At 40.0% G+C, this 27,815-nt stretch overlaps 1 protein-coding gene across 1 annotated transcript in view; it reads left to right on the forward strand.

Annotated features, from left to right (window-relative positions):
• LOC126199114 (calcineurin-binding protein cabin-1-like) overlaps positions 1–27,815 on the forward strand; it is a 249,429-nt gene that overhangs the window by 43,237 nt on the left and 178,377 nt on the right. Inside the window, exons 3-7 of the mRNA XM_049935872.1 lie at positions 3,000–3,131; positions 7,589–7,690; positions 10,984–11,192; positions 11,300–11,504; positions 21,458–21,635. Coding sequence (XP_049791829.1) covers positions 3,000–3,131; positions 7,589–7,690; positions 10,984–11,192; positions 11,300–11,504; positions 21,458–21,635 — 826 coding nt within the window. The remainder of the gene's footprint in view (positions 1–2,999; positions 3,132–7,588; positions 7,691–10,983; positions 11,193–11,299; positions 11,505–21,457; positions 21,636–27,815) is intronic.

Below are 27,815 nucleotides of genomic sequence, written 5' to 3' on the forward strand. Positions count from 1 at the left end.
TATGGTACTTCATTCTAGCAGGACTTCAGCATTGCAATGATTAACACAGTTAGGTAGCCTGCAGACAGGACAGCCCCATTGGTGTAGCTATCTGCATCCATTAAATCAAATGGATTTTATGGCTAAACAGAAGAAGGGTCCACAGATAGACCCATGCCAGTATTGCTTCATGATTTTCCTTGTCACTGACTGGTGTATGTCAGTCAACCACCTCTGTCTACAGTAGTCATAGAAGCTGTATCTGTCTACAGTAGTAATAGAAGCTGTATATAAAAGACATAGTATGTTAAGTATTCTTGTATTCATACAAACATTTCATGTCACATTAAGTTTTTGAAGGTGCCTGTGATAACTGTAATAGCAACCCTCGCATATCTGTTGCACATTTATCCCTTATTTACAAATTCTGGTCAGCAGCTTCATCAATAGACTTGACTTGCCTGAAATCAAGCTGTATGTCAGAACATCATTTTGTAAGAAGCTTTCTTGTTCTTGACTTGACATATTGATAAGACCTACGAGTTTTAGGATTCAACAGATCCTTGTCTTCCAGAACTTATCAAAGGCTAGTGAGATTTTAAATACTATAAAATTACAGGAAGGCTGAATGGATCCCAGTACTTAATACAGGAGGTGAAATTTTGTTACTAGTGGTACAAACTAAAAGTAGAAAAAAACTATTTCCAGTTTTCAGAACTATTACTTCCTTTGTCAGTGAGGAAAAAGATCTACTTCTGGGAAGATGACGATAGGGGGGTAGGTCATTCAGGTTCTAGGTAGGTTCCTTTCAACTTGAGGCTGAGGATCTTACTTCTCTTTCTAACCTTCCCAACACTGTTCCTCTTTTGTCATTGACAAAAGAACTAGTAGTTCCAAAAGCTGTAAATGGACATATTAAAAGTAGCAAAATGTTTGGCAGTACTGGAATTTCACCTCCTGAAAGTAAGTACTGGGCAGTCATCTGTCTGTCTGTAATTTTACAGTTTTCACAAACGAATTCACATTTTGATATAACATTTTATACATCAGTTACTGTATTGGTGCCCTTTCTATAGTTGCCAGTTGAAAACTGGATGTTCCAGGGTGAATTTTGTTTAGTACATCATTATGGGCCAATGTGATATACTGAATTTTCACACTATGAATCTCAATTTTTGTTAATAACCATTATCATTATTTGATGCCAGTGTGTTATTTGAAGTTAATTTAGTGATTCAGAGGATCATAATTTTAACTTTTGCATCTAAGTCAGACCAAGAGTGGAATAAGACTCTTTGTATGCATTGGAAATTCTTTCCAGTACTTTTCTCATCTTTTGATATTGATGCTAGAATAATTTGTATCAATCTAATTTGCTGTAAGCAGGGTATTTATATTGTGAGTTTTGATGTGGGGAAGCCTGTGTTTTGTCATCCTCTTATTGCCAGCATAAATAAGCATGTTGGGTTCTGTCGTAATAACTCTGATGATTCCTTTAAATTGATTTCCCTATTATTTGGTCTTGCAGAATGTCTCTTGATCTGGGATCCTGTGTGACTTACCTATTCAGTTCCTGAGAAGAGACTGTGGATTTATTTTATAGCCTTCGTTGATTCTCTTTAAAGTTACAGAAATAATTACACTCACATAATACTAGTCTACTATGATGTGTTGGCCTGCAAAGACACAAAAACTTGACCTATGTACTTTACTCCTCATGGGGAATGGGGCAAGGCCATGTAGGTGCCGGGTTACAAGTGACTCACTTTTTGTAAGGAGAAGGGAGTCACAGATTGGAAAAGGTGTTGGAGGAAGTAGGGGGTCAAAACTACTAGATTAGTAAGTACTGTACCAGTTTCAGTTCAAAAATGATGTAAAGGTCAGATGATGTGTAGGGATAGATTGGAACAGGAAGAGAGAATTAAAAGTGGAAATGTTGTACTATATTTTGTCAGTGGTGGGGCTGGGGTATGTTGTAACATATGGATTCAGGAAAGCAATTTTACATTGGAAAGGTTTACAGGGATTGCAGCCTTTGGGTTGGGATCAAAATCTGAGAATGCCATATGATTTGAGACAATGTTATAGTGTTTAGGAGGGCAATGGAAACTGTGAATAGTTTGGGAAGAATTGCAGAGTGAGACAGTCTCATTTCAAAGCTTGACTTCTGCTGTAGCAGAACATTGTCTTAGGGCCACACATCCTACTGAATATAACAACACAGAGATTCTGGCATGAACTTCGAGCTACTGGGGGAGTGTTATTAAGGAAGCTGTTGATATTACATTAGCAAGTGACCTTATCAACAGAGATGTAGGTTTTTGCTTAAATACTGTGTGAAGTCCTGCTCTCTCCTTCACCAGGAACAAAGAGATGGAGTTAATGCTACCTTACCAGTTGGTTAGTAACATTATCTATTGATAACTTCTGACATTGGTCATCTTTCACCATATGATGGTGCTGGTGTTCACTGTGTGTGTGTGTGTGTGTGTGTGTGTGTGTGTGTGTGTGTGTGTGTGTGTGTTTTATCTTTCGTGGTGTGCTTTGGAAATCAGGGTTTTAAATTCCCTTGAGGAACTTATGTGCTGCATTTGGGCCTTGAAAGTAGCTGGGTGTCCACCTGCCGAAATGCTGGTGGTTGTTGAACATGTCACACAGCTGTGTTCCGGAGGTCATTTGCTTATTTGCACTGTTCCAAATTGTTTTATGCTCACACTTTTCTTTGTATTTTGGAACTGTGTGATGAAGGGGCATATCCAGTTGGTAATACAGGTGAATGTGAGGTTGGACATGGGTCTGATAGAACAGATGTTTCTGGAGCAGTTAGGGATCTGGAGAAGAGGTGTGGCTTAGAGGGATCCCTAAAATCTCATCACCCAGTAACACTGCATCTTTGAAAGTCTCAGCAGCTGAATATGAAGAAATCTTTATCAGAAGTATGCCATTTTAGTTCCTAAATCATTATTTACAGCTTAGTTAATATACCATGAAGTAAGTTTAACATTAATCATCTGTTACAGGTGACCAAAGCAAACGTGCCAGAAGGTTTTATTCAGCCGGGCTTAGCTCTTAAGTACTCGTGTTTGAAAAATTTAGGCAGTATACATAATCAGTTGGAAGAGCCTAAAGCTGCACTGGAATGCTATTTGAAGGTATTGAAATGTGTCTCAAGCATGTGTGTGTGCATTAACTTGTCTTTGGTTGGCTGCTTATAATGTTGCTGGAAAGGATTACATAACAGTATTTCAGTTTGTGTTATCTCTTAATTGAATTTGTCCAATTTTGAGCTTTAACTTGATTAAAATTGAAATTATGAACATTAAGTCACTGGAATTTGTAGCTTAAAATGGGATTGTCCAGTTCTTTGCCAGGAATTTTTTTTAGATGAAACTAAAGTGTTTAGTGTGACAGCATCAAGAAGAAATTCAAAGCCCCACACTTGTAGCACTTAACACTGGCTGCCCACTCATCTCTGAGAAGCCTGTTTGGACACAGACAAAAGATCGAGTACACATGCAGCAATGTGTATATAAGCCTGTAATTATGATCTGAAAAGTCACAATAGACCAGTGTCTAAGTATTATGATCACTAGATTTAACGTAAAGGATACCATAACACACTAAAATCCAATCTCTACATGCACAATAACTTCATATAATCTTTCCCATGTTTAACCACCATGTGCAAGGTGGAATGATATAAGTAGAATCGAAACAGAAGCAAATTGAAATTGTAGAGTAATACAGCATCAATAGCTACATTTGGAATAACTCTGTTGTAGAACACTGAAGCTCAAATTGTTGAACAACTGTTCTAGAAATATGCATTGTTGTAATGGAGTGCAAGAGAGACCTGTACACGGATCTACTGGAGGTGGAAGAAAGGAGAACAAAAAATATATACAATGAAACAACTGAAATATTATCATATTTTGTTTTGGCTAATTTCTGTGTTAATACACTCAGTCAGCATGTGCCAATTTGTTGTCTTAGCCCACAAGCATGCGTCTGTCCTGCATTGTGTTGAAAACCTTCAGGTTTGCTCATCATGTGCATGATTGTAATGTATACTTACTAGTAACAAAAGCTGCTCTAGTATGACAAACTTCTCAAGCATTTTCAAGAAATTGAGGTTCAGTGATTGAGCTTCTGGAATACCACAAAAGAGCACTTACCGTATATTCTGAAGTGCATTGGAGTTGGGGCTTATTTTTTCCTCCTACAATAGTTCTCCATGAAACAGTTTTATCAGTACAATGTGTCACTTTGTTGGGAAAGAAGCAGCAACCATACTAATAATATAGACAGTTATTGTGGTAAATGCAGTGTGAGTTATAATAAGAAATCATGATGAAGTATCTTTTGTTTATTGGCACATTCATGCATGTATACTAGGACTATACTGACTTCAAATAAGATACACAGTGTTTGCTAGGATACACACAACTGCATTGATAAATACTGTTCATTTCATCTCAGTTATTTTTTATATCTTAATTGTACCTCACTATGAATGTACCACATGATTTATTATTATTATTATTATTATTATTATTATTATTGTTGTTGTTGCTCCTTTCCCAAGAAACACAATTTCCAGTAGTGATATAAATGCCTGCTGAAAGATTACTAAAGAAAAAAGAATAGGGAAAGAAAGAAAGAAACTAAGATCGTGCCTTGAACAATGTTCACACAGGCCGCTAATTTGTCGTCTTAATCTGTTGTACTAGTGGCTCTGCTCAGCAGCTAGCATTCTTGTATGTCATTCAACAAGCTCTTAAATCTTTGAACCGTGATGTCTTGAATAGGTGTGAGAAGTGCATGATGCTAGAGCAGCATTGGTTACATCTGAGTATGTACTACTATCCTGTGAAAAGATGAGAGAAATCCATCACCCATTGGGTATATGCTTCCCTTGTAAGTTTTAGACCATGGAGTATGAAAAAAAAAGTGTTTTTCCTCATGAACTTTGCAGTAGGGTAACCACTAAAATTTATGAATAAGAAATTTCCACCTTACTGACAGAGTTAATCTCTGTGAACCAGTTGCAATGATTAATTAAAATCCAACAGTGAGGAGTTGTACTAATTTACAGAATAATGTTCATATTGCACTAGTAACTAACAAATTCACAGTTTTGAAGAGAACTGCTTAGCAAGAGGGAAGAATTTGTCTCTTTGGTTTCAGATAATTTATTTTTTAACTAGACTTCTTGTTAAGGGTTTGTAGAAGAGAACAAGAAGCAGATCAGATATGACAATTCAAAGCAGTGGATAGAATTTCTCAGTGCAATCTGCTACTTCTGTTTATGGCACAAACTACTCTGGTTTGCTTGGTCGTTCTCAGAGTTTCTAATGCTGACATTGTGATACACACTCATCTATTATGTGATAATCAGTTTGCCTTTAGGGAAGCCACAAGTACCAAAGAGTCAGTTCTGATGTTACATTTGATAATAAAAGCAAGACTTAAGGAAAACCAAGCCACTTTCATAGGATTTGTTCACCTAATAAGTGTCCATCAATGTAAAGCATTGCAAGATATTTAAAATCCTTGGAAAAATAGAGGTATGTAGTGTAGGGGGTGTTGGATAATATGATACAATAAGAGTGGAAGACTGAGAGAGAAGTGCGTAGATTGAATAGTGTATAAGATGCATAGGTAGTCTCTCTCATTTACTGTTCAACCTGTGTCGAATAACCAAAGAAGGGAATAAAAGAAATGGCCAGAAGTGGGATTAAAATTCCATGTGACAAGATATCATTTATAAGATTCATGGCAACACTAGTAACCACTTTGAAAGTGGGGAATAATTGCAGGACATGTTGAATGGAGTGAACTGCTTACTGAGCACAGAATATGAGTTAAGAGTAAACCAACAGAGACAACAGTATTGAGGAGCAGCTGCCGTGATCAGTCATCATGATTCATAGTCTCTCACACCTGACCAGTCATAGTGCACTTGTTGACGTGTAAACTTGAGCTTGGACAAAAGGAGCAGGACATTATTGGTGAAGCTCTATTATCAAAACAACAGTAATTTTGCAGCTGCATGTTGAGAATATTGCTGGCTGAAAGGATTACGGAAGGGCCCACTTTCTCCGCCTGGCCGTCACTCTGGAAAGAGGCTGATGATTGGTTGCAACACAGGTGGTTGATGAAATCATCAGTGTGCATGCTGTGTCATGACAGTTGAACATTCCATGATCCATTGTACGGAAGGTTCTTCAAACCATTCTCAAGTGGTATCTGGACAAGATGCATATTGTACAGCAGCTTGCACCATAGGACACATAACGATGTGTTGACTTCACTCTCTACTTTCTCATAAGGATTGAAGTTGGTGAGGGCTAGCCCTGGACCATACTGTAGACAGATGAAGCTCATTTTTCTCTTGACAGGTGAGATGAATACACAGAATTGCCGAGTGTGGGGATCTTCACCTCCAGTCACTGTGCATGAAGTTCCTCTGTATGGTGAACATGTCGCCATATGGTGTAGCTTCACGGCTATGTTCAACATTGGGCCATTCTTTTTTGAACAGATTGGCATTTGAGGACCAAAGCTGTGCAGCGTGACGGGCCAGCATTACTGTGATATGCTTTGCCACATGTCATACCCGCCCTACAGGAGAGAATCACATCGAACTAACAGCTTTCATGCAAGATGGGGTGCCACCACACGTTGCTTGTGAAGTTCACCTGCTTCTCTGAAACACATCTGGAAATGATAGAATTATCAGCCGATTGTTTCCAAATGCTTGGCTGACATGATCTCACTCCCTGTGATTTCTGGTTGTGGCTACCTGAAGGACAGGGTTTACCAGTGGAACATTCACATATGTCCTGATCTGAAGTGCAGCATATTAATAGAGGTAGCCAGCATACCTACGGACATGCTTCATTCTACTGTGCAGAATGCAATCCTGCAATTTTAGACTCTTCTGGACATTGATGGGTGCCATATTGAGCCCCTTTGGTGGCAGTAATGGTACCGGTATGTAATGGTATGATGTACTGTATCAGAACATTAAAAGTGTTTCAATTGAATTGATTCTGCATTACATCTCTTCGCCATGTCCTTGACATTAATACTACTAGGATTGGTACTCGTACGGTTATTAGTTTCAATGTTATAACATGTTAAGTAGGAAAAGTTTAACTAAATCACCTGGTATTTTTGTACTTGTTTCTTAAGAATCATACTTGGTAGGGAAAAGGGAATTGAAACTGATGCAAAATGGATGAAAATGCATCATAATGGCAATGTAACAATTAAACTTTCTAATGGAAACGGTTTTTGAATCCAGTTAGGTTAATAATTCCATATCCTGAAGCACCCAACAAAGATTTGCTGGTGAACCACCAAAATATTACACAGAGAAACCGAGTTTTCTACCCAGATGGACATTCAGAAATACATCACTCATCAGTCCCCTACAGGAGCCTCGGAAACCAAATTGCACTTCTTTTGGACCATGGTGGCTTTTCTTACTTAAAGTTAATATGTATTGTGTGTAATGTAGAAGCAGAAGGATTAATTTATACATAGTTTTTATAGGCACCTTGTCAGAAGTCATTATTGTTAGTAATAATATATGATTTTGCAGGCAGCTGAACTGGACGACACAGACGTGACATTGTGGTACAGAATTGCATCAATTGCAGTTAAAGAACTTGATTATGAACTAGCTTGTGATGCTTATTTGGAGGTGAGCAGAAATTATTGTGTTCAAAATAATTTGTAGCCTAGCAACAAATTGTTTTTGATTAATGTGAAATACTTCAAAACTCTGTATACCGTGTATAAGTTTCTTAGTGGTTATGAACCAAATAATCAATGTTTCATTACTTAATTACTTTGTTAGAACAAAGTTGACCAACCAGTGGCACAACATGCAGCTGAGCAAAACGTGCTCAATTTCAGTAGCTGCTTCACAACCTGGGCCATCTGGACCCTTCCCTCCATCACCAGCTTCTCTGAACTATGCAGATGGCAGTTGTCCTTAAAACACATCATCTGCTCCTGTAATTGTCCTGCCTCAATCTCCAGCAACCCACTATCCCCATGCCTTTCGTCCAACAATTTCTCCTTCCTCCATCCTGTCACCCTCTCCCAGTTCATGTTGACACATTACCTTTAGTATGCATAGCTTCTCACAAGCAGTGGAGTTTGCAAGTGCATGGATGGGTGGCTGGGTGGATGTGCATACGTCGTATAGTTCGGATGAAGGCCTCTTTGGCCAGAAGCATACGTGTTTGTTAGTCTTTTTGTTGTGCCTATGTGCAACTAACCATCTCCATTATATGGTGAGTAGCAGTCTATCATTTTCATAATATTGTCATTATACCATCCTTAATTTTCCAAAAGTTTCACTGAAGTATATGAAAAAGTGGCAGTCAAACAATGGAAAATCCAGGATGGGATGTAACAATACTATGGAAAGGAAAGTTGCCACTCACCATATTAGCGGAGATGCTGAGTCACAGATAGGCACAACAAAAAGACCATCACAAATAAGCTTTTGGCCAGTGAGACCTTTGTCAAAAATAGACACACCCCCCCCCCCCCCCAGACACACACACACATGACTGAAGTCTGTGGCAGATGAAGCCACACTGTCAGCAGCAGCAGTGCATGCTAGGAGTGGCAACTGGGTGGGGGGAAAGGAGGAGGTGGTGTGGGGAGGGGGAGGGATAGTGAGGTAAGGATTGGACTAAAGTGCTCCTGGTAAGTGCACAGGGATGAGATGGATAGGTCAGTTAGGTGCAGTCATGAGGTAAGACGAAGTGCAGGGAGGGGGGGGGGGTAGCAGAAAAGGAGAGAAGTAGAAACACTGGGTGCACTGATGGAATGAGGGCTATGTAGTGCTGGAATGTGAACAGGGAAGGGACTGGATGGGTGAGGACAATGACTAACGAAGGTTGATGCCAGGAGGGTTACGAGAATGTAGGATATATTGCAGGGAGAGTTCCGAACTGTGCAATTCAGAAAAGCTGGTGTTGATGGGAAGGACCCATATGGCACAGGCTGTGAAGCAGTCATTGAAGTGAAGGGTGTTGTGTTGGGCAGTGTGCTCAGCAACAGGGTGGTCCACTTGTTTCTTGGCCACAGTTTGATGGTGACCATTCATGCGGACAGACAGCTTGTTGATTGTCGTACCCACATTGAAGGCAGCACACAGGTTGCGGCTTAGCTTGTACAAGGTCCGGCAGAAAAACCTCCCCTTTAAGGAAAGCTAATAAAAACAAAACCAAATAAGGTAGAACAATTTTATTTATACTAAATAAAAGTACATATTATGCCATTTTAGAAAATACTCTTATGGTCTTACTTTTTAAATAAAACATCCCTTAAATGGCTTCCTGCACTGTCGACACACTGATTGAGTCTTTCCCTGAAGTTATTCATTACTCTTCGAGTCATTTCAGGTGGAATAGCTTCAACCTCTTGTGTAATTGCTTCTTTCAGGGCTCGTAAAGATTGTGGACGTTGTTCATAAACTTTTGCTTTTAAATAGCCCCAAAGAAAGAAATCACAGGGCGTAAAGTCCGGCGATCGTGGGGGCCAGCCAATGTCTCCACGCAACGAGATCACATGTCCAGGAAACATTTCCTTCACCAATGCCAGTGACTGCCGCGCTGTGTGGGCTGTAGCACCATCTTGCTGGAACCACACGTTCTCTATTTCACCAAAAAGCTCCCTTAGTTGCGGTTGGAGAAAGTCGCGGAGCATGGCACAATAGCGTTCACTGTTGACGGTTAAATTCCTGTCATTTTCTTCGAAAAAGTAAGGACCGATCACTCCGGAATTGTAAACAGCACACCATACTGTTACTTTAGGGCTATGAAGTGGTCGTTGATGAAGTTCTTGGGGATTGTGTTCACACCAGTACCTGCAATTTTGGCTGTTCACTGTTCCGGCAAGGTGAAAGTGTGCTTCATCAGAAAAAAATCACAATATCGTTGGGACAAATGTTCCGAAGAAGGTCTTGGCACAAACTTACACGGACACCACAGTCTCGTTCACTCAGTTCCTGCGTAGTTACAATTTTGTAAGGATGCATTTTAAGATCTCGATGCAAGATTCTTCTCACACTTCAATCAGATATCCGTAATGCTGCCGCATGCTTTTTAGCGGATCGTAGAGGAGATTGTTGAACTGAAGCTCTAACTGCATCAACATTTCCGGGGCCTGTTGCAGTCCGTGGTCGTCCAGGTGGTTTCCTTTTTAATGCGGAACCTGTCTCACGGAAGTTAGCAACCCAAGAATAAATTGTTTTCTTATCGGGAACAGGGTCCCGTCGTCAGAGCGCAAAGCGAACGCGAAAAGCACGTTGAGTATTAATAGGCGATTCACCATTTTGAATAAAATCTTCCACTACGAAGGCACGATGTTCACCAGACCACGCCATGGCGTACACTGAAAACGGCACGTAGGCAGCTACTTAACGACGCGCCCTCCACCACTCTGCTCCTTCTACTGTCCGCTGCACGTTACTTTGTAATCGGGGAGTTTTTTATGCCGGACCATGTAGATCACATGATTGGTTTCATAGGTAGCCCTGCCTGTGTTGGGATGGGTGATGTTTGTTACTGGGCTGAAGTAGGTGGTCGTGGAAGGATGCATGGGATGTGTCTTGCATCTAGGTGTATTATAGGAAAACGAGCCTTGAGGTAAACAGTTGGGAGCTGGGGTTGTGTAGGGATGAAGCTGCCAGAGACTGCAGTCATGTGCACGTGAGGGGTGTGTGTGTGTGTGTGTGTGTGTGTGTGTGTGTGTGTGTGTGTGTGTGTGTGTCTGCCATTTGTAACAGTCTTTTTGTTGTGCCTCTCTGCAACTCAGCATCTCCGCTATATGATGAGTGGCAACTTTCCTTTTCATATCGTCATCTTTATCTGAGACACTAAATACTTATGTCCATTTAAATTCTTATATAGCCAACTCTTTGACTTTAGTGAGCTCAATAATAAAGTTGTGATTTTCTTTTTTTCTTTTTTTCAGGGCCTGCGATGCAGTTCTTGTCATTGGCCATGCCTGGAGGGGCTAATAACTATTTTATATGTGCTGAATGACTATATTGGTTGTTTGATGTATATTTCTCGTGCTCTTGAACTAGATCCAGATTTTCTTAAAGGGCTTGTCATTAGAGATCAGATATTGAAAGAGCAGCCTTCGATTGCAGAGCATTTTGAATTATTTTGCAAAGGCTGGTGAGTATGTGTTTCAAACTCTGTTGGCCAAAGTTACTATTTCTTCTTTGTTGTGAATAAATACTAAAAGACTACACCATCTTGAGCTCTCAATATTTTATCAACAGCAATTTAGGATCCCTGAAGGAGGAATATGACAGTGATATAGCTGCAAAAGTTATCATTGAAGTTCAGAAGCTCAGGGAAGCAAGACATCATATTACCCAAGGAGCTTTAAATCCAAAACCGATAGCCGCAGAAACAATCATCCTTCGGACTTATTCTTGGCAAGTGTTTGGCGAGGCAGTGTTAAAACACCACAGAAAAGCTAAGGTATGAGAAATTTTTGTGTTGTTTCATGTGCAGTTTTTCATTACATGCATGTAGAACTAAAATGAGTCGCCATTGCCTATCTGTGTCTCCCAATTACATTGTGATGGCATATTGTTGGACAAGGTTTGAGCTATTGCTTTCCATCCATACGTATGTTACTCCCTTATTTTACAGAACTGGACAAAAAATCTCAAAAAAGCTTCTGTGTGTGCCATAAATTCTCTGTGAAAATGTTGGAATAAAATCGTATTAAGTTTTTCGTATTAATATATAATTTCATTATCAGTCACATCACAGTAGCAGCGTCCATCGATGTACGAGCAGTAATGCTCGACATGTCAGAGTTGGTTGACAACACGACAATATTTGATGGTCACAAAATACATTCGTGTGTCACTATCACATCTATGTCTACATTATCACTGTTTGCTGTATTTCATGTCAGCAATGCCTGCACATGATCTGTAGACATTCAGCCAGATGATCTAGCTACATAATTGCTGTTTTTTCATTTCACACTGGAATTTTTAGGCTTTTTTAATTCCTCCTATGTAGGCTTTCCTCTGACTTGAAGTTTCTATAATTTTGAGCCTATTTACAAGTCGTATGAGATGACACATTTCATTATTTTGTAAATTTCAATTTAATATCAATATTAATCTATATTCAACTCAATATCTTTATTGTCTAACTTTTAGTTGTAATAATGCTCCACAAGCTCTTCACAATTACCACAAATCACTGTCTTAGATAAATGAACTTCCACACTGCACCAACTTATAACTTTGTTGTTGTTGTGGTCTTCAGTTCAGGAGATTGGTTTGATGCAGCTCTCCATGCTACCCTATCCAGTGCAAACTTCTTCATATCCAAGTACCTATGAAGTACCTATTGCAATCTACATCCTCCTGAATCTGCTTTGTGTATTCATCTCTTGGTCTCCCACTACGATTTTTACCCTCCAGTACTAAATAGTTGATCCCTTGATGCTGCAGAACATGCCCTACCAACCGATCCCGTCTTATAGTCAAGTTGTGCCACAAATTTATCTTCTCCCCAATTCTATTCAATACATCCTCATTAGTTATGTGATCTACCCATCTAATCTTCAGCATTCTTCTGTAGCACCACATTTCAAAAACTTCTATTCTCTTCTTGTCCAAACTATTTATCGTCCATGTTTCACTTCCATACATGGCTACACTCCATACAAATACTTTCAGAAATGACTTCCTGACACTTAAATCTATACTCAATGTTAACAAATTTCTCTTCTTCAGGAACGCTTTCCTTGCCATTGCCAGTTACATTTTATATCCTCCCTACTTCGACTATCATCAGTTATTTTGCTCCACAAATAGCAAAACCCCTTTACTACTTTAAGTGTCTCATTTCCTAATCTAATTCCCTCAGTATCACCTGATTTAATTTGACTACATTCCAGTAGCCTTGTTTAGTTTTTGTTGATGTTCCTCTTATATCCTCCTTTCAACGCACTGTCCATTCTGTTCAACTGCTGTTCCAGGTCCTTATAACTTTACACAAAGCTAATTTGCAGTAGTGATGCATATGTGCGAACATTGGTACTTTGCCACCACAGGCAAAACAAATAGTCATAATCTATACTTTGTGGGCCTAACCATTATTTACAAAATTACTGTTATTCTCATAATTATTACCAGTTCAAATCGGACTGTATTTTGTCACACTAAAAAAGCAAGGAAATAGACGTTTTCATGTCAAAATATTCTTTTTTACCATTGGGGGGAGGGGGGGGGGGGGTTAATCATCAAATTTTCGTGGCAGATATGTTCAGTATATGATACAGAGTCTGCTGCCAGATCACATTTTGTAAATGTGTTTCCTCAAGAAAACTGCTTAAAATTGCCAAGTGGAGGCTGCTGGTTGCTGTTGGAAAGTGCTGGTTGCGGGATTTATATAATGTGATCTGTTAGCAGACACGAGAGCAGTATTCTCCACCTTCCACCATTCTTGCAGTTTGTATTCATTTCAAATATGTTCATATCTAGTGGCTTCACTTTATGTAGAATAATAAGTTGATATTAATTAATTAATTGACAGTGATGTGGTTATCATACTTCAGGCTTCACTGCATTATGTAATTGTAGCTACAGTTGTAATTGTAATTCTTTGCTGTTTAGAGTAAAAAACTTGTGGCCTCAACAGTAATATAGCATGTGACCTTATGCAAATTTCACGCTATTTACACAAAGCATAATACATCTTTAACTTGCTTCAGCAGTGACTGAAAAAAGAATCTGGTTTTATTCTTGGCTGAAACTGCTGACAGATGGGCAAAGATATATATGTTGTGAGCAATTACTCCAGAATAATGGGAGACTTTTTTTTTTTTTAGTAGCCTTGACATAAATTTTTGACTGTCTCAGTTTGGAGAGCACTGTATCCGTACTTGACTGTGTATAGTATGACTTGTCGGCAGTGGCACCCTGACATTGCTACTTACGTTGTGCTGTGGGTTTCATCTAAGCCGTGAGAACTGAACAACAATATGAGAACTCTGACAGTTCCAATTTTGATTATAATTATGCTTGTTATGGTGCCCTTATAAGCCAAAGAGGAAGATAAAGTAAATTCAACATGTGAAGAATTGACTGGTTGCTAAGGTATAAATGACACACAGGCAAGGAAAGAACAAGCTGCTTAATGACATTATGCAGAAATGCATCAATACTGCCATCAAAATCATTGTAGAATGTAATGTATATACACAGACAACTCAAGGAAAATTCATTCTTTCATATTTGTGTCCTTTGTTGTAAACTGACTCCACTACAAAATTTACATATGAGATGTGATCAAAATGTAACGGGAATTTTTTAATTTTGTCGGCTGTGTACATCCGACTTTAATTTTTTTTTTCTTATCGTGTTGCTACGCATATTGCTGATGTATGTTTGCATTTTCAGCTGTTTTGAATATTTAGTTTATCGGTGACAGTCGAAAAGGTTACACACGTTTTTGAGTGCTCTGCGAATTTTAAGTTTTGAAAATTATGGCTCAAAGAATCTGCATTAAATTTCGCTTGAAAAATGGAATAAAGTGCAGCACCACATTCAAAATGTTGACTGTGGCATTTGTTGAATCTACTATGAGTAAAACTAGAGTTTATGAGTGGTATAAACTTTTCAAAGAGGGTTGAGAAGACACTGAAGATGACAGTTACTGATGACAATGTAGAATAAGTAAAGAAAATGATTCTGGAAAATCAGCAAATCGCCATCAGAGAGGTTTGTGATGATGTCAGCATAACCTTTGGCTCATACCAAGTAATTTTTTCAGACACTTTGTGCATGAAACGTGTAGCAGCAAAGTTTTTAGCAAAATTATTGAATTTTAACCAAAAACAACGTTGCTGTATTGTACATATCGGCGTTTGCGCGCGCACACGGAGGGGGGAGGGGAAAGGATAGCAGGTTAGGGAAGATCATGTGCTGCTGTGGGAGTGAGCAGGGATGCGGTGGGGACAGCGTAGTGCTGCTAGGTGCAGAGTCAGTCAGAGGCTGTGCTGGAGGAGGGGGAAGGGGAAGGGGTAGGGGAAAGGGAAAGGGGAAAGGAAAAGGAAAAGGAGACACGTAGAGAAGGGGTAAAGACAAGTAGGTGCATTGGTGGAATAGAAGGTCTGTGTATTGCTGGAGTGGGAGCAGGGAAAGGGTTAGAGGGCAGTGACTACGGAAGGTTGAGGTCAGGGAGGTTACATGGACAAAGGATATGCTGTAGGGAGAGATCCCACGTGTGCAGTTCAGAAAAGCTTGTGTTGGTAGTGGTGGCACAGGCAGTGAAACTGTCACTGAAGTGAAGCACGTCATGTTGGGCAGCATGTTCTGCAACAGAGTGGCCCAGCTGTCTCTTGGCCACGGTTTGGCAGGGGCAATTCATGCAGACACACAGCTTGTTAGTTGTCATGCTCACGTAGAAAGCAGCATGGTGGTGTAGCTTAGTCTGTAGATTACATGGTTGCTCTTGAAGGTAAGTCACATGTTTAATGGGACATGAGATGCCTGTTTCAGGACTGGAGCAGGTGGTAGTTGGTGAATGTCTGGGACAAGTCTTGCATGCAGAGGTATGAGCCATTAGGCAAGAGATTGGGAGAAGGAATGTAGTAGGGATGGACAAGGGTATTGTGTAGGTTCGGTAGGCGGATGAATGCTACTGTTGGAAAGGGGGAGGATATTCCTCATTTCAGGCATGATGAGAGGTGGTCAAGACCCTGGCAGAAGATTTGATTCAGTTGCTCTAATCGTGGGTTGTACTGTCACCAGAGGAGATTTTCCTTTTGGTCAGAGTGTGGGCACATGGGAGGTGGTAAATAGCTGGAGAGACAAGGCACAGGAGATCTGTTTTTGGGGACAAGGTTGGGAGGATAATTTGGGTCTGTTGAAGCCTGAGTGAGACATTTGGCATTCATTGAGAGGGACTATTTATCACTGCAGATGCAGTAACCAGAGGTGGTCTGGACCGGTGGTGAGGACACACTATCCCCATTCCTCCAGAACCTCATAGTGTTCTGTGCTAATCACTTCACTTGATCCTCCTCAATCCAATAAGCCACCTTCCTGGATCTTGACCTCCACATTAAGGATGACTACATCAGTACCTCCGTTCACATCAAACATACCAGCCACCAACAATACTTCCACTTTGACAGCTGCCACCCATTCCATTCCAAAAAGTCCCCTCCATACAGCCGGCCACCTGTTGTTGTAGCATCTGTAGTGGTGAGTAGTCTCCCATCCCCACTCCAAAAAATAAGATCGCACGGAGGCCTTCACAGGCCGAAGTTACTTCTGTGGCTTGTCTCTCCAGTCACCTCCCACATGGCCACTGTACAGCTACAAGCCCTAAAGGAGCACTCCTTTCGGGACTCAGTAACCCCACGCCAACCCCCAGGACTGGAGCAGCTGAATCACATTCTCTGCCAGGTTTTCAACTACTTCTCATCATGCCTTGAAATGGAGAATATCCTCCCCATATGTTCAACAACAGTATTCATCCGCCCATCGAATTTACACAATATCGTTGTCCATCCGTACTCCACCGCCAGCCGAAGTGGCCGTGCGGTTCTAGGTGCTGCAGTCTGGAACCGCGAGACCGCTACGGTCGCAGGTTCGAATCCTGCCTCGGGCATGGATGTGTGTGATGTCCTTAGGTTAGTTAGGTTTAACTAGTTCTAGGTTCTAGGGGACTAATGACCTCAGCAGTTGAGTCCCATAGTGCTCAGAGCCATTTGAACCTACTCCACCTCTGCTCCCAACCCCTTGCCTAATGGTCCCTGCATGCAAGACCTGTCCCATACATACTGTCACTACCACTTACTACAGTCCTGCCACAGGCATTTTCTGTGCCATCAACTGTGGGTCTCCCTGTAAAAGCAGCCACATGATTTACAAATTAGGCTGCAACCACAGTGCTGCTTTCTACATGAGCATGAAACTAACAAACTGTCTGTTTTGCATGAATGGCCACCACCAAACAGTGGTCAAGAGACAGCTGGATCACCCTGTCACTGAACATACTGCCAACATGATGTGCTTCACTTCAGTGACTGCTTCACAGCCTGTGACATTTGGATCCTTACTACCGACACCAGATTTTCTGGATTGCTCAGGTGGGGTCTCCCCCTTGTAAATGGTCCGCCTAGTCGTAGATATTGCTAATTGCTGTAATCACACTATTTCACTCCCATTTACGGAGCTTGTTAGCACTTGATGCTAGGTTGGCGCCATTACAATGCATTGTAGTAATCACTGCTGCTTGCCGGATCGCTGCTGTGTCTCGATGCTGATGCTGGCTCTAAATCTGGTTGTCTAGGGTTAAAAACATGAGGTCCCGTGTTTTTCATGTGCTTTTGATGATAAAGAACGAGCGAAACCAACACATATGTAAACATCAAATATTTATTACTTTGGTGGCCATCTTAATTCCACTGTCCACCAAAGACCATAACACAACACAAAGTAGTACTTCCTTTACATGTTCTTTGCATTGTTTTTCCATCCCAAACAATAACACAGAAACACACTTCACCAAAGTGACATTCTGACTGCCCCCGACTGCCTTCTCGCTGCTTGTATTTATAACATTGTCAAAGAACTACTAAAAAGAGATATAGTTTATAAGTCACATGTACATCTGTTATCATAATTTGTGCAGAAAAGTTATTAATTTGCATCGAGTGACATAATTTAACATGTTATTAAAATGACAGACAGATTTGTTGACTTGACAGAATAATTCTTTGTTACAAAAAGGCCGTGTTTTAGAAGTTTGTCAATTGACTTTTCTAATTTGCATAAATAAGTAAGTAACATGAATTATTAAGAATTACATTGGTTTTCGTCTAAAATAGGATTGATTACGTGAATACTGAGTGAAAACGCTCCTAGTGAACAAATAGGTTTCACTGGGTGATTTTTATTTAAGGAGATCCAAAATACGTAAGTTGGCCACTATTTTTCGTACTTCATATTAACTATTTAAGATAAACTTAGTGTTTTTACATGATGACATTTGCTGTATCAGTGATCAAGTGATATTAACTTTTGTGTGGGTCAGTTATTCAGTATAATTTAATGGGTTGACTGTTTATGGAGACATTTTGTGCAATCATTGTTAACATACACAATAACTTTTCTATAATCATAAATACTCGTTAAACTGGTTGAATTTGGAGGGCATCGCATACTTCGGTAAAGTAAAGCCTTTATTATGTTCCGTTACACCCTTCAACGTATCCTTCGTTCTTGTAACCTTCCTTGGCTCAACCTTCGCTAGTCCCTGACATCTACCACCCTCCCTGCTCCCACTCCAGCACTACAAACACCTTCCTGTCTTTTCCACTTCTCTAAGCCTCTCCTGTCCCCATTCTCCTCCTCCTCCTCCTGCTCCAGTACAGCCTCCTACTCTGCACCTAGCAACCGTATCCTGTCCCCTCCATGTCCCTGCTCACTCCTACAGCAGCTGAACATCTTCCCCCACCCTTTCTTGCCATCCTTCCTCCTCCACACCCCATACCTCCTTATTCTCACCACCCTCCTCAGGTTGCTGCTCACGTAAGATGCAAGCACAGCCCGCAGTTGGGCCCAAGTGGCAATAGACAGTACGTGTGTGTGTGTGTGTGTGTGTGTGTGTGTGTGTGTGTGTGTGTGTGTTTCTTCTGCTTGTGAAGAAAAACGTTTTTGTCTGGACGCTAAACGTCTTTTCATTGAGTCTGTCTGTAATTCAACGCCTTCTGTATGTGCTGCTGTAGAAAACAATGCTAAATCAGAGTCGTTCGACCAGAATACAAGTATCTATTGGTTGAAAGTCCTTACGCCTTTTTCCTCGTATGACTCATTTGCTGCCAGGTTTAATTGTATTACAGGGTGTATACAACCTGGGACAACTGGGAGATCCGAGAAAGACCCAGGAATTTTTTCATCCAGGAAAAAACCGGGAAAAACATGGGAATTTTTTAGAATTCTGGGAATTTTTCATTGTTTTAGTTTTCAGTTAATTTTTTGTCATTTTGACTGGTAAGAACTGATAATCTAACAAAGGATATTACTGTATCCCACTACTGCAGAATAATACTGCAGCAACAAAATAGGAACGAGAGAATAAAACTTAAATTGCAAAGGAAATGTGTCTTATATATATAGGGTGTTACAAAAAGGTACGGCCAAAATTTCAGGAAACATTCCTCACACACAAATAAAGAAAAGATGTTATGTGGATGTGTGTCTGCAAACGCTTAATTTCCAGGTTAGAGCTCATTTTAGTTTCATCGTCCACCTACGCTCAGTGGAGCACGTTATCATGATTTCATACGGGATACTCTACCTGTGCTGCTAGAACACATGTGCCTTTACAAGTACGACACAACATGTGGTTCATGCACGATGGAGCTCCTGCACATTTCAGTCGAAGTGTTCATACGCTTCTCAACAACAGATTCGGTGACCGATGGATTGGTAGAGGCGGACCAATTCCATGGCCTCCACGCTCTCCTGACGTCAACCCTCTTGACTTTCATTTATGGGGACATTTGAAAGCTCTTGTCTACGCAACCTCGGTACCAAATGTAGAGACTCTTCGTGCTCGTATTGTGGCCGCCACCATCTAACCATCTAGTATTGCCCCAGTACAAAATATCATCGATCCAGGGCTGATGCGTAGGGCAGGTTGATTTATAGTGATCTGTGTTTACATTTGGTGATTTTGCTGTTTCCTCTTCGTTTACTGCTCTCTCATCAAATGGAAAAGAAAAAAAGTGATTTCTGTAGCTGGGAGCTGTCAAGTGAATTTAAATACATTCAGATAATTACAGAAGGCTAAAATATGTTATTAGTTACAGATTGTAATATAATCTCCACCTTTCTGACAGTCAAGCATTAATCGCCTTGCAGAACAATGAAGTTATTTTTGTCACTTTTCTAAAGAAATTCGGCTTTTATTTATCTTTTCTGCTGAGGCAGCTAGTTTGTTTGAAATGAAGTGTTTAATTCCACACTATTGGCTAGTTTCAACTGTTCACTGAATTTCAAGTGCACGTTTTCGTCTTTTAGCACGTATGGCATTATGCCATAATAAAGAACCAAACATGGGACAATAAAGTGCTGGTACTCCAAGAAAATTTACATCCCGATAACTACACTGAAAAGCTTAATATCAGATCGAGGCCTACTTCGTTGGCAATCTGGACATATGCATGTGCACTTTAGTGCGAATTATTCATTTCAGTATGGTTCGAGAAATTCCAACTCTCTTGGAGTTTCCTCTGATCCCTTGTTTCTTGTATGACATAATGTAAAATCTTTTAATGTTTTACATATAAGAACATACGGGTTTCCTACGTCGTCATAGCTGTGCAAGCACGGGGACGCTTTTTACCTGGTGCTCTCTAGCTGCTGCTGGAACAAATCTATTTCTAACAGATTGAGGGAAAATATTACAAATTGTGGTTTGAAAAGCGTTATTTTCAAAGTAAATTTCCTTTTACGCAAGATGAACTACGTGCAAAAATTTACGAAAAATTTCTTAAATCCCAGAGCGTTTGAATCTCATTTAAAAATCAACTCTTTGATGACAAGCCATTTAGAAAAATTTCGAGCCCAGGAGATCAGAGATTTATGCTGGTGTTGAACATTTTACTGGCACATTTGTGTGATGTGTCTTAAAGTGCAAACGCGCAAGAAGGATCAACATTATATGTGAAAGTTTAGCTTCTCTTGTAGCTTATTAATCTTCGCGACAAATATTGTATATGAAAGCTTTGCTTTTCCTGTAGCAACACTATGTATATTAATTTAAACCATTAACTTTTCCTGTTTGTGTTTTTTGCCCTAATTAACAGTGATGTTGTTATTGGCTGACTACATCACGTGTCCTATGTTCTGAATATCCACTGTCATCGGCTTGTGAGATCATGTGACATGAGCTATGACTGCTTACAAAAGCGCATCACAATGTCCATTTCAATGCTTCGGAAAGTAACATGTGGTGTTTGGTGAAATTCGAATTTGTACTTTCGTAATACGAAAATATGCAGCTTATATGTTGCTGCACATCAAGGAACTTTCCAAAACGTGTTGCAGATAGACCTGAATTTGTTGGACTGTCCAGCTCAAAGTTAAGACTGAATCCCATAAAAATACTTGGAATAAACTAGAATGCTGGTTGTGTATAATCTCAATTCACCCAAATACTTGGTAACTCTGCAGTTCAGTAAGACTTCTACTTTAGTGTATTGGAAATTGATGGAAAGGCATCTCCATAGAGAAAACACTGTAGTAATGGCTAAAGGAGGTCTAACAAGGCTGTTACTTTGGAATAAATAGCTTCAAATCAGTGTGTGGAGAACTTAGCCATATAGTGTAAATAATGTCTTACAGTGTCCATGTTTCTTTTAGTAACCAATGTATGTCTCATTTCAGCGTCTTTGTGCTCCAATTCGTCTGGTATTAGGTGATCCTAATAATGTTGAACTGAAAGAAAAAAATGAAACAGTAACTTTTGAGACCGACCAGCGAGGAGTGGTGGATGAAGATAATGGAGATAATGATTGTGGTGAAGATGATGATGGTGGAAGTGAACAGCAGCAGCAGCAACAAGGTCTTTTTATCATACCTAATATTCTTTTGTTAGGCTTAATACAGCAGGATAAATCTGGAGCTATGAAATTAGTACCAGTTTGCTGGTTACATACAAAATGATACATCATTTTAAGGATACATGCATTCTTATGTGTGTGCTCCTTTTTTTCCTTTTTTTTTGTGAAAATTTGAAATTTGAGTGTTGTAGCATTACAAATATACAGGGTGTGCACAAAGTCTTGCTCAGATTCTAACAATTTATTACAGAATAACTGTTTGACATAATAATTTACATTTGATGTCGTTACATAGGTTAGTGTTACTAGTTTTTTTTTTAAGACTATTTATGTTAGTAAACCTCAACGTGTGCTACCTTGGTTAGTTGAAAAATGCCAAGGTGGTATTCCAGTTCCCGCCAGGTGTTTCGTAATGTGTTCTGTCACAGTACCCACAGCAGATTGTATCCTAGCCTCGGTTCAGCAACTGCTGTGACGAAGACTGTGATATAGCCCCAGAAAAAAAAGTCAAGGAGCAAAATGTCTGGAGAGGGGAGTAATGTCCGGATCGATGGATTGGAAGGAATGGTCCAACACCCTGGCCACCCCACTCTCCAGACATTATGCCCCTTGACTTTTTTTCTGGGGCTATATCAAGGACAGAGTTTTCATCACACCAGTTGCTGACATTGACAAACTGAAGGTTAGGATACAAGCTGCTGTGGGTACTGTCACAGAACACATGTTAAGAAACAAATGGCGGGAAGTGGATCACCGCTTCGACATTCTCCAAGCTACCAAGGGAGCACACGTTGAGGTTTACTAATGTAAGAGGCCTTAAAAATACTAGTAACACTAACCTCTGTAATGGTATCAAATGTAATGTATTATGTCAAACGGTTATAAATTTTTATAATCAGGGAAGACTGTGCTCAACCTGTACATCTCTGTTATCGTCACAGTCATAATGTTGAATGCGAAGAAGAACGAATGATAGTTATCAGTTTGTAATGTTTAGTAACAAATCATAAATTTACTAAATTTAGTGAAGTGTAATATTTAACATTCTCTGGACTGACTTATATTTATGGTCATATGCGAATGGATCCAAATAAATGTTCATTCTGAGTGCTGTACTATTAATTATGAGCTCTGAGTGAGTTAGTATGTCAGGCATTTTTAAGAATTTGTGTATTAAGTAACTATGGTGTGATCATTTTTAGGGACCGCTTGACTGCAGCCATAATTTGACTCCCTGCGTGCAAGCACGTGCGTAGTCTTCACACACACACACACACACACACACACACACACACACACACACACAGTGAAATTCAACATTTTTGTAATATTTTTATGCGAAGGTACCAAGTCCAAATTCAAATGCCACAGCAGTAAAACAATACCTATTACATATTCTAAATCTAAATTTGATTAACACGATACACACCTCAATGCGGTTGCTTCAGTACACTGAAAAATGTACAGAAATATATCATATTAGAGCGAAAGGGTCTGGAATGCTGGAAAGATCCCCTACAGAATAAGTGGAGTTTACCCGGGAAAGTCTTTCATCTCGGAGTTTTTCAGCTCAGCTGGAAGGCTAATGAAATTGGGAAGTGCAGCATAGCACACATCTTTTGGTACTATTTTAAGTGTTATCCATTTGTAAAGATCTAACTTGAAATGTTTACTCAGTCCTGCCGTGGAACTGAGCCACCACGAAATGTTCTTGTTTCTGGTGTGAGTTGGTTTAGGAATAGTTTTTCCTGTGTCCCGTTAGTCAGTAATTCTGACACTCTATATTTTAAATGAAATGTCAGAATAACCATGTAGTCTGTCGTGTAATGTGGACTTCTTCACCTCTGCAGCTTCTTCTGTGCTGGAAGCTGAAGGTCATATCCACTTTAGTGGTGCAGGGTACGTCTTCAGATATCAGATTATATTGATCTTCTCTTTTACAGTGCTGTAAAACTTTACACACATGTGCGCTGTGACATTATATTTGCTCAGTACAACATACTTAACAGTTCCTGTCAAAAGATGAATTGACAGCTCAACTGTGTGTGTTAATCGGCAGGTACTGAAAAGCGTAGTAAGGCTACTATTATCATCCCTCCTTGTAGAGCTGACATTATATTTGCTCAGTACAACATACTTAACAGTTCCTGTCAAAAGATGAATTGACAGCTCAACTGTGTGTGTTAATCGGCAGGTACTGAAAAGCGTAGTAAGGCTACTATTATCATTCCTCCTTGTAGAGCTGCTGCATCAATTCCCCTGGTGTACATGCACAGACAAGCAAACAAGTTTGAACATAGTATGTTATCTTAAATTCCTTACTAAAATAAGACTTTCACAGTGGCAATAATCATTCGTCGGCTCGGTAGGTGCTTTGCACTACATTAATTCACCAAAGCAGTAGGTTACACTACACTATGCAGTGTGCACTGAGTGAATGCATACGTCTCCATTATTATTAACAAATCCAGTTTGGGAGTAAGTGTATAGGGATGGCAGAGTTAATTTGCAACATTTGTACAGGCTGCTGTTCAAACAGCTCTGAGTTTTTATTCACACATTGTACGGAATACCCTTCACTGGCCTAAAAGTGTTCTTTGTGAATGTACAAAGTTTCCCCCAAATGTGATACCACAGGAGATAATATGAGGGTGGTTTGAAAAGTTCTCGGAATCACCACGAGAAGTCAGCGCTAGTGCAACAAGTTGTTCATGTGATATTCATTGGACTATTGCCTGTAAACACATGCCACGTCAGTGCTCTTAGAAGAGAGCTGTGGTGGCGATGTGGCTCTGTTGTTCCTACATAGTGATTTGCAAAGATGGAAGAAATTTGATATTCGAGCAGTGATTAATTACTTCATAAAAAAAGGTATGAAAGCAAAGAACATTCATGCCAATTTCCAGAATACACTGGGGGACTCTGCTCCTTCGTATTCAACTGTTGCCAAGTGGACAAATGAATTTAAATTTGGTCGGGAGAGCTTAGATTCTCTGCGCAGAGGTCGGCCAACATGTGTCACTACTCCAGAAATCATTGCAAAAGTGTACAAAATGGTCAAGGAGGACTGCCTATTGAAAGTGTGTGAAATTGCTCACGCTTGCCAGATGTCATCTGAAAGGGTATACCACATTTTAACTGAAGAATGAGAAATGAAAAAATTATCTGCAAGATGGGCACCACGACTCTTGATGCTGGATCAAAAATGCACAAGAATGGATGTATCGGAACAATGTTTGGCCCTTTTTAGGAGAAACAATCAAGATTTTTTGCGCCGGTTTGTGACCACAGATGAAACTTGGGGGCATTACTACACCCCAGAGACAAAACAATAGTCAAAGTAGTGGAAAGATGCTGATTTTCCGCCACCAAAGAAAGCAAAGAAAATTCCTTCGGCGGGAAGGGTCATGGCATCAGTGTTCGGGGATGCAAAGGGGATTCTGTTTGTAGATTATCTTCCCACTGGGCAAACAATTACGGGCGAATACTACATTAACCTTCTGGACAAATTGCAACAAAAGATCACAAAAAAATGGCCAGGTTTAGCAAGGAAGAAAGTCGTCTTCCATTAAGACAATGTGTGCTTACACACGTGCTATCGCCATGGCAAAATTACAGGTACTAAGGTATGAATTATTGCCGCACCACCTTATTTGCCTGATATGGCTTCTTCAAACTTCCATCTCTTCCCAAAACTGAAAATTTTGCTTGGTAGACGAAGGTTCATCTCAATCGAAGAATTGATAGCCGGAGTTGACAACTATTTTGCAGGCCTTGAGGAAACTCATTTTCGAGTTGGGTTCAGAGCACTGGAACATTGTTGGACCAAGTGCATTACTCTACAAGGAGACTGCATTGGAGAGAAAAAAAAAAAAAAGTTTCAGTGATGGAAGTTCTTCTTTTCTATTCTGTTCCTAGAACTTTTCAAACCATCCTCGTTGAATGAAAATAAACAAAGTATGCGAACTTCTGCATCATTGTATTTTAGCCACATGACAAGAGCAATAACTGAAAGTACCAGATAAGTTTGGTGGAGAGGGGGGGGGGGGGGGGGGGTATGTAGATGGATAGCCCAATGAAAAAGTGTCTTGTTTGCAGGAATCCTGAAGATCTTGTAAAATAGGCATACTAGCATTGACCATGTGAAATATACCTTCACTATTCTGTTGGTAGGAGGAGTCACTTTGGGATGTAAGGCGTATTGCATTATTTACTGACTTTGCAGTTAACAATAGAAACTGTTGGCTGCAGAGTATTTCTAGAGGAAAAATGGATACTGTGAACTATAATACACAAACTAAAATTCCTTACTTTTCACTGAGTGGAGGCTCAAGTGTGGAGCAGTTACTCGAATTTTTAAATTTCATTAAATTCTGGAATTAGTTACAGTAAACACTGTGAAGTGTAGGTTTAGAACCATAAATAGTCATATAAATGAGAACTGGATCACAGTAGCACATATTACAGACTTAAGCTCTTTTTCAGGTGATTCATACACAGATGCATACACATAGCTGAAGAAATAAGGAAGGGGAAGAGAGTATCAGTGGGAAGGGAGTGGGAAAGGGAAGGGGGTAAGAACCACGAGAGGAATACAGCACTAGAAAGAGTGTGTCTTTGTGAATGTGGGGGTTGTAATGTGATGTATGCAGAGAAATAGAATGTGGCTATGAGGGGAAAGGATAGAATGAAGGGAAGGGAGACCACTGTCCTGGCATTGACTCCTGTCTTCTTAACCTATTTCATAGTTTGAAATTTCTACCATTCATGCCTGCAGAAGTGTGAGCTATCACTGGTGCCATATTACTTTCCCATTTCTTTGCTTTCCCTCCTCTCAAAGCCCTTGTCACTCCCTTTTCTTTTTGCTTCTTTCTACCCCTCCCCTTTTGTTCATATCAGCTGCTTCACCTGATATGGACTTTTACATCACCCCCCTCCCCTCCCCCTCCTGTCAGGCTGCCTAGTTCTGCTTTGGCAGAAAATGGAAGACTGTAAACCACTAGCATGTGGCACTTAACAGTACCGTCTGTGGCACTGTTATAGTCATTACATATCTAAATGTCATGCTGTACTACTTAGCTGTAAATTTCTTATAATAACTGATGAATTCAGTCCTGATCCAAGTGCTACTTTAGAGTTCTCTTTTCATGATTCCTCCAGACATTTGCTATATATGTGTATCACTTGGTGCAAACATACGTGTAGTGTCACCATTATGTGAGGAAGGAGCAGCTTGTTCATTTCCTCACCACTGCTGTCCCATAACAGTAAGTGTGTCGGGTAAGTCCACTCCGTGAGCCGACTTTTTTCAGAAACTGACAAATTCTCGGTGTAGTATCTGTGTGTTCTGAGAAAAACTATTTTGTAAGATGAGCTACTCATTCCAGTTCATGTTTGTGTACCTATGTATCATTCAGTCTTTCCTACATATTGAGTGATTATCTTTACGTGTTCCAAAGTTTATTTTCCACCCAAGATTTTCCAGTAATCCATCAGCTTTTGTAAAAGATAAGGTGATGCATTAGTTAAGAGCACTTAACCTTGAAAGTGAAAATCAGTTACAACTTGAGGGGAGGAAACAGCGTTTTTTCTTAAGGAGGAGGGACAGATGGAACCGTGTATGATGAGCAGCTTAATTGTGTTGGAGTAGAGGAAAGCAAACATGTGAAATAAGAGAGAATAATAGAGGAGATAGAAATTAGTAGAGCACAGGAATAAAGGGAAAAAAAAGGTATGAAGTAATTCAAGTAACTTCTAGATAATGCATATGAGGAAGTAGTATTTTATAAATTGGACTCCATCTGGAACCTGGAAGTACTCAGCTGCCACAGTTATTTCAGTTGGTGAACGAAGGTACAGCAGTCAGTCACAACTTGTGTTTATTGTGGCACATCTAGATTTTGGTAACTGAGTGACCATCTTCAATGCAGCAGATAAAGTTAACACATTTCAGCCATTATTTGGCGTGGACTGTCTTGGACTAAACATGTCAAGAGGAACTATGCCAAAAATGGCTGTAAAGTATTAACTTTGTCTGCTGTATTGAAGATGATCACTCAGTTACAAAAATCTAGAAGTGTTTACAAGATGCGACTAATTTCTGTACTTTCTTTCATCAGCTGGAAGTAGTATTTTTGCATTGCTGATCTTAGTTTACATTTGTGTATACATATTGTATAAAT

This window comes from Schistocerca nitens, chromosome 1 (assembly GCF_023898315.1).
Source record: "Schistocerca nitens isolate TAMUIC-IGC-003100 chromosome 1, iqSchNite1.1, whole genome shotgun sequence".
Lineage (NCBI taxonomy): Eukaryota > Metazoa > Arthropoda > Insecta > Orthoptera > Acrididae > Schistocerca > Schistocerca nitens.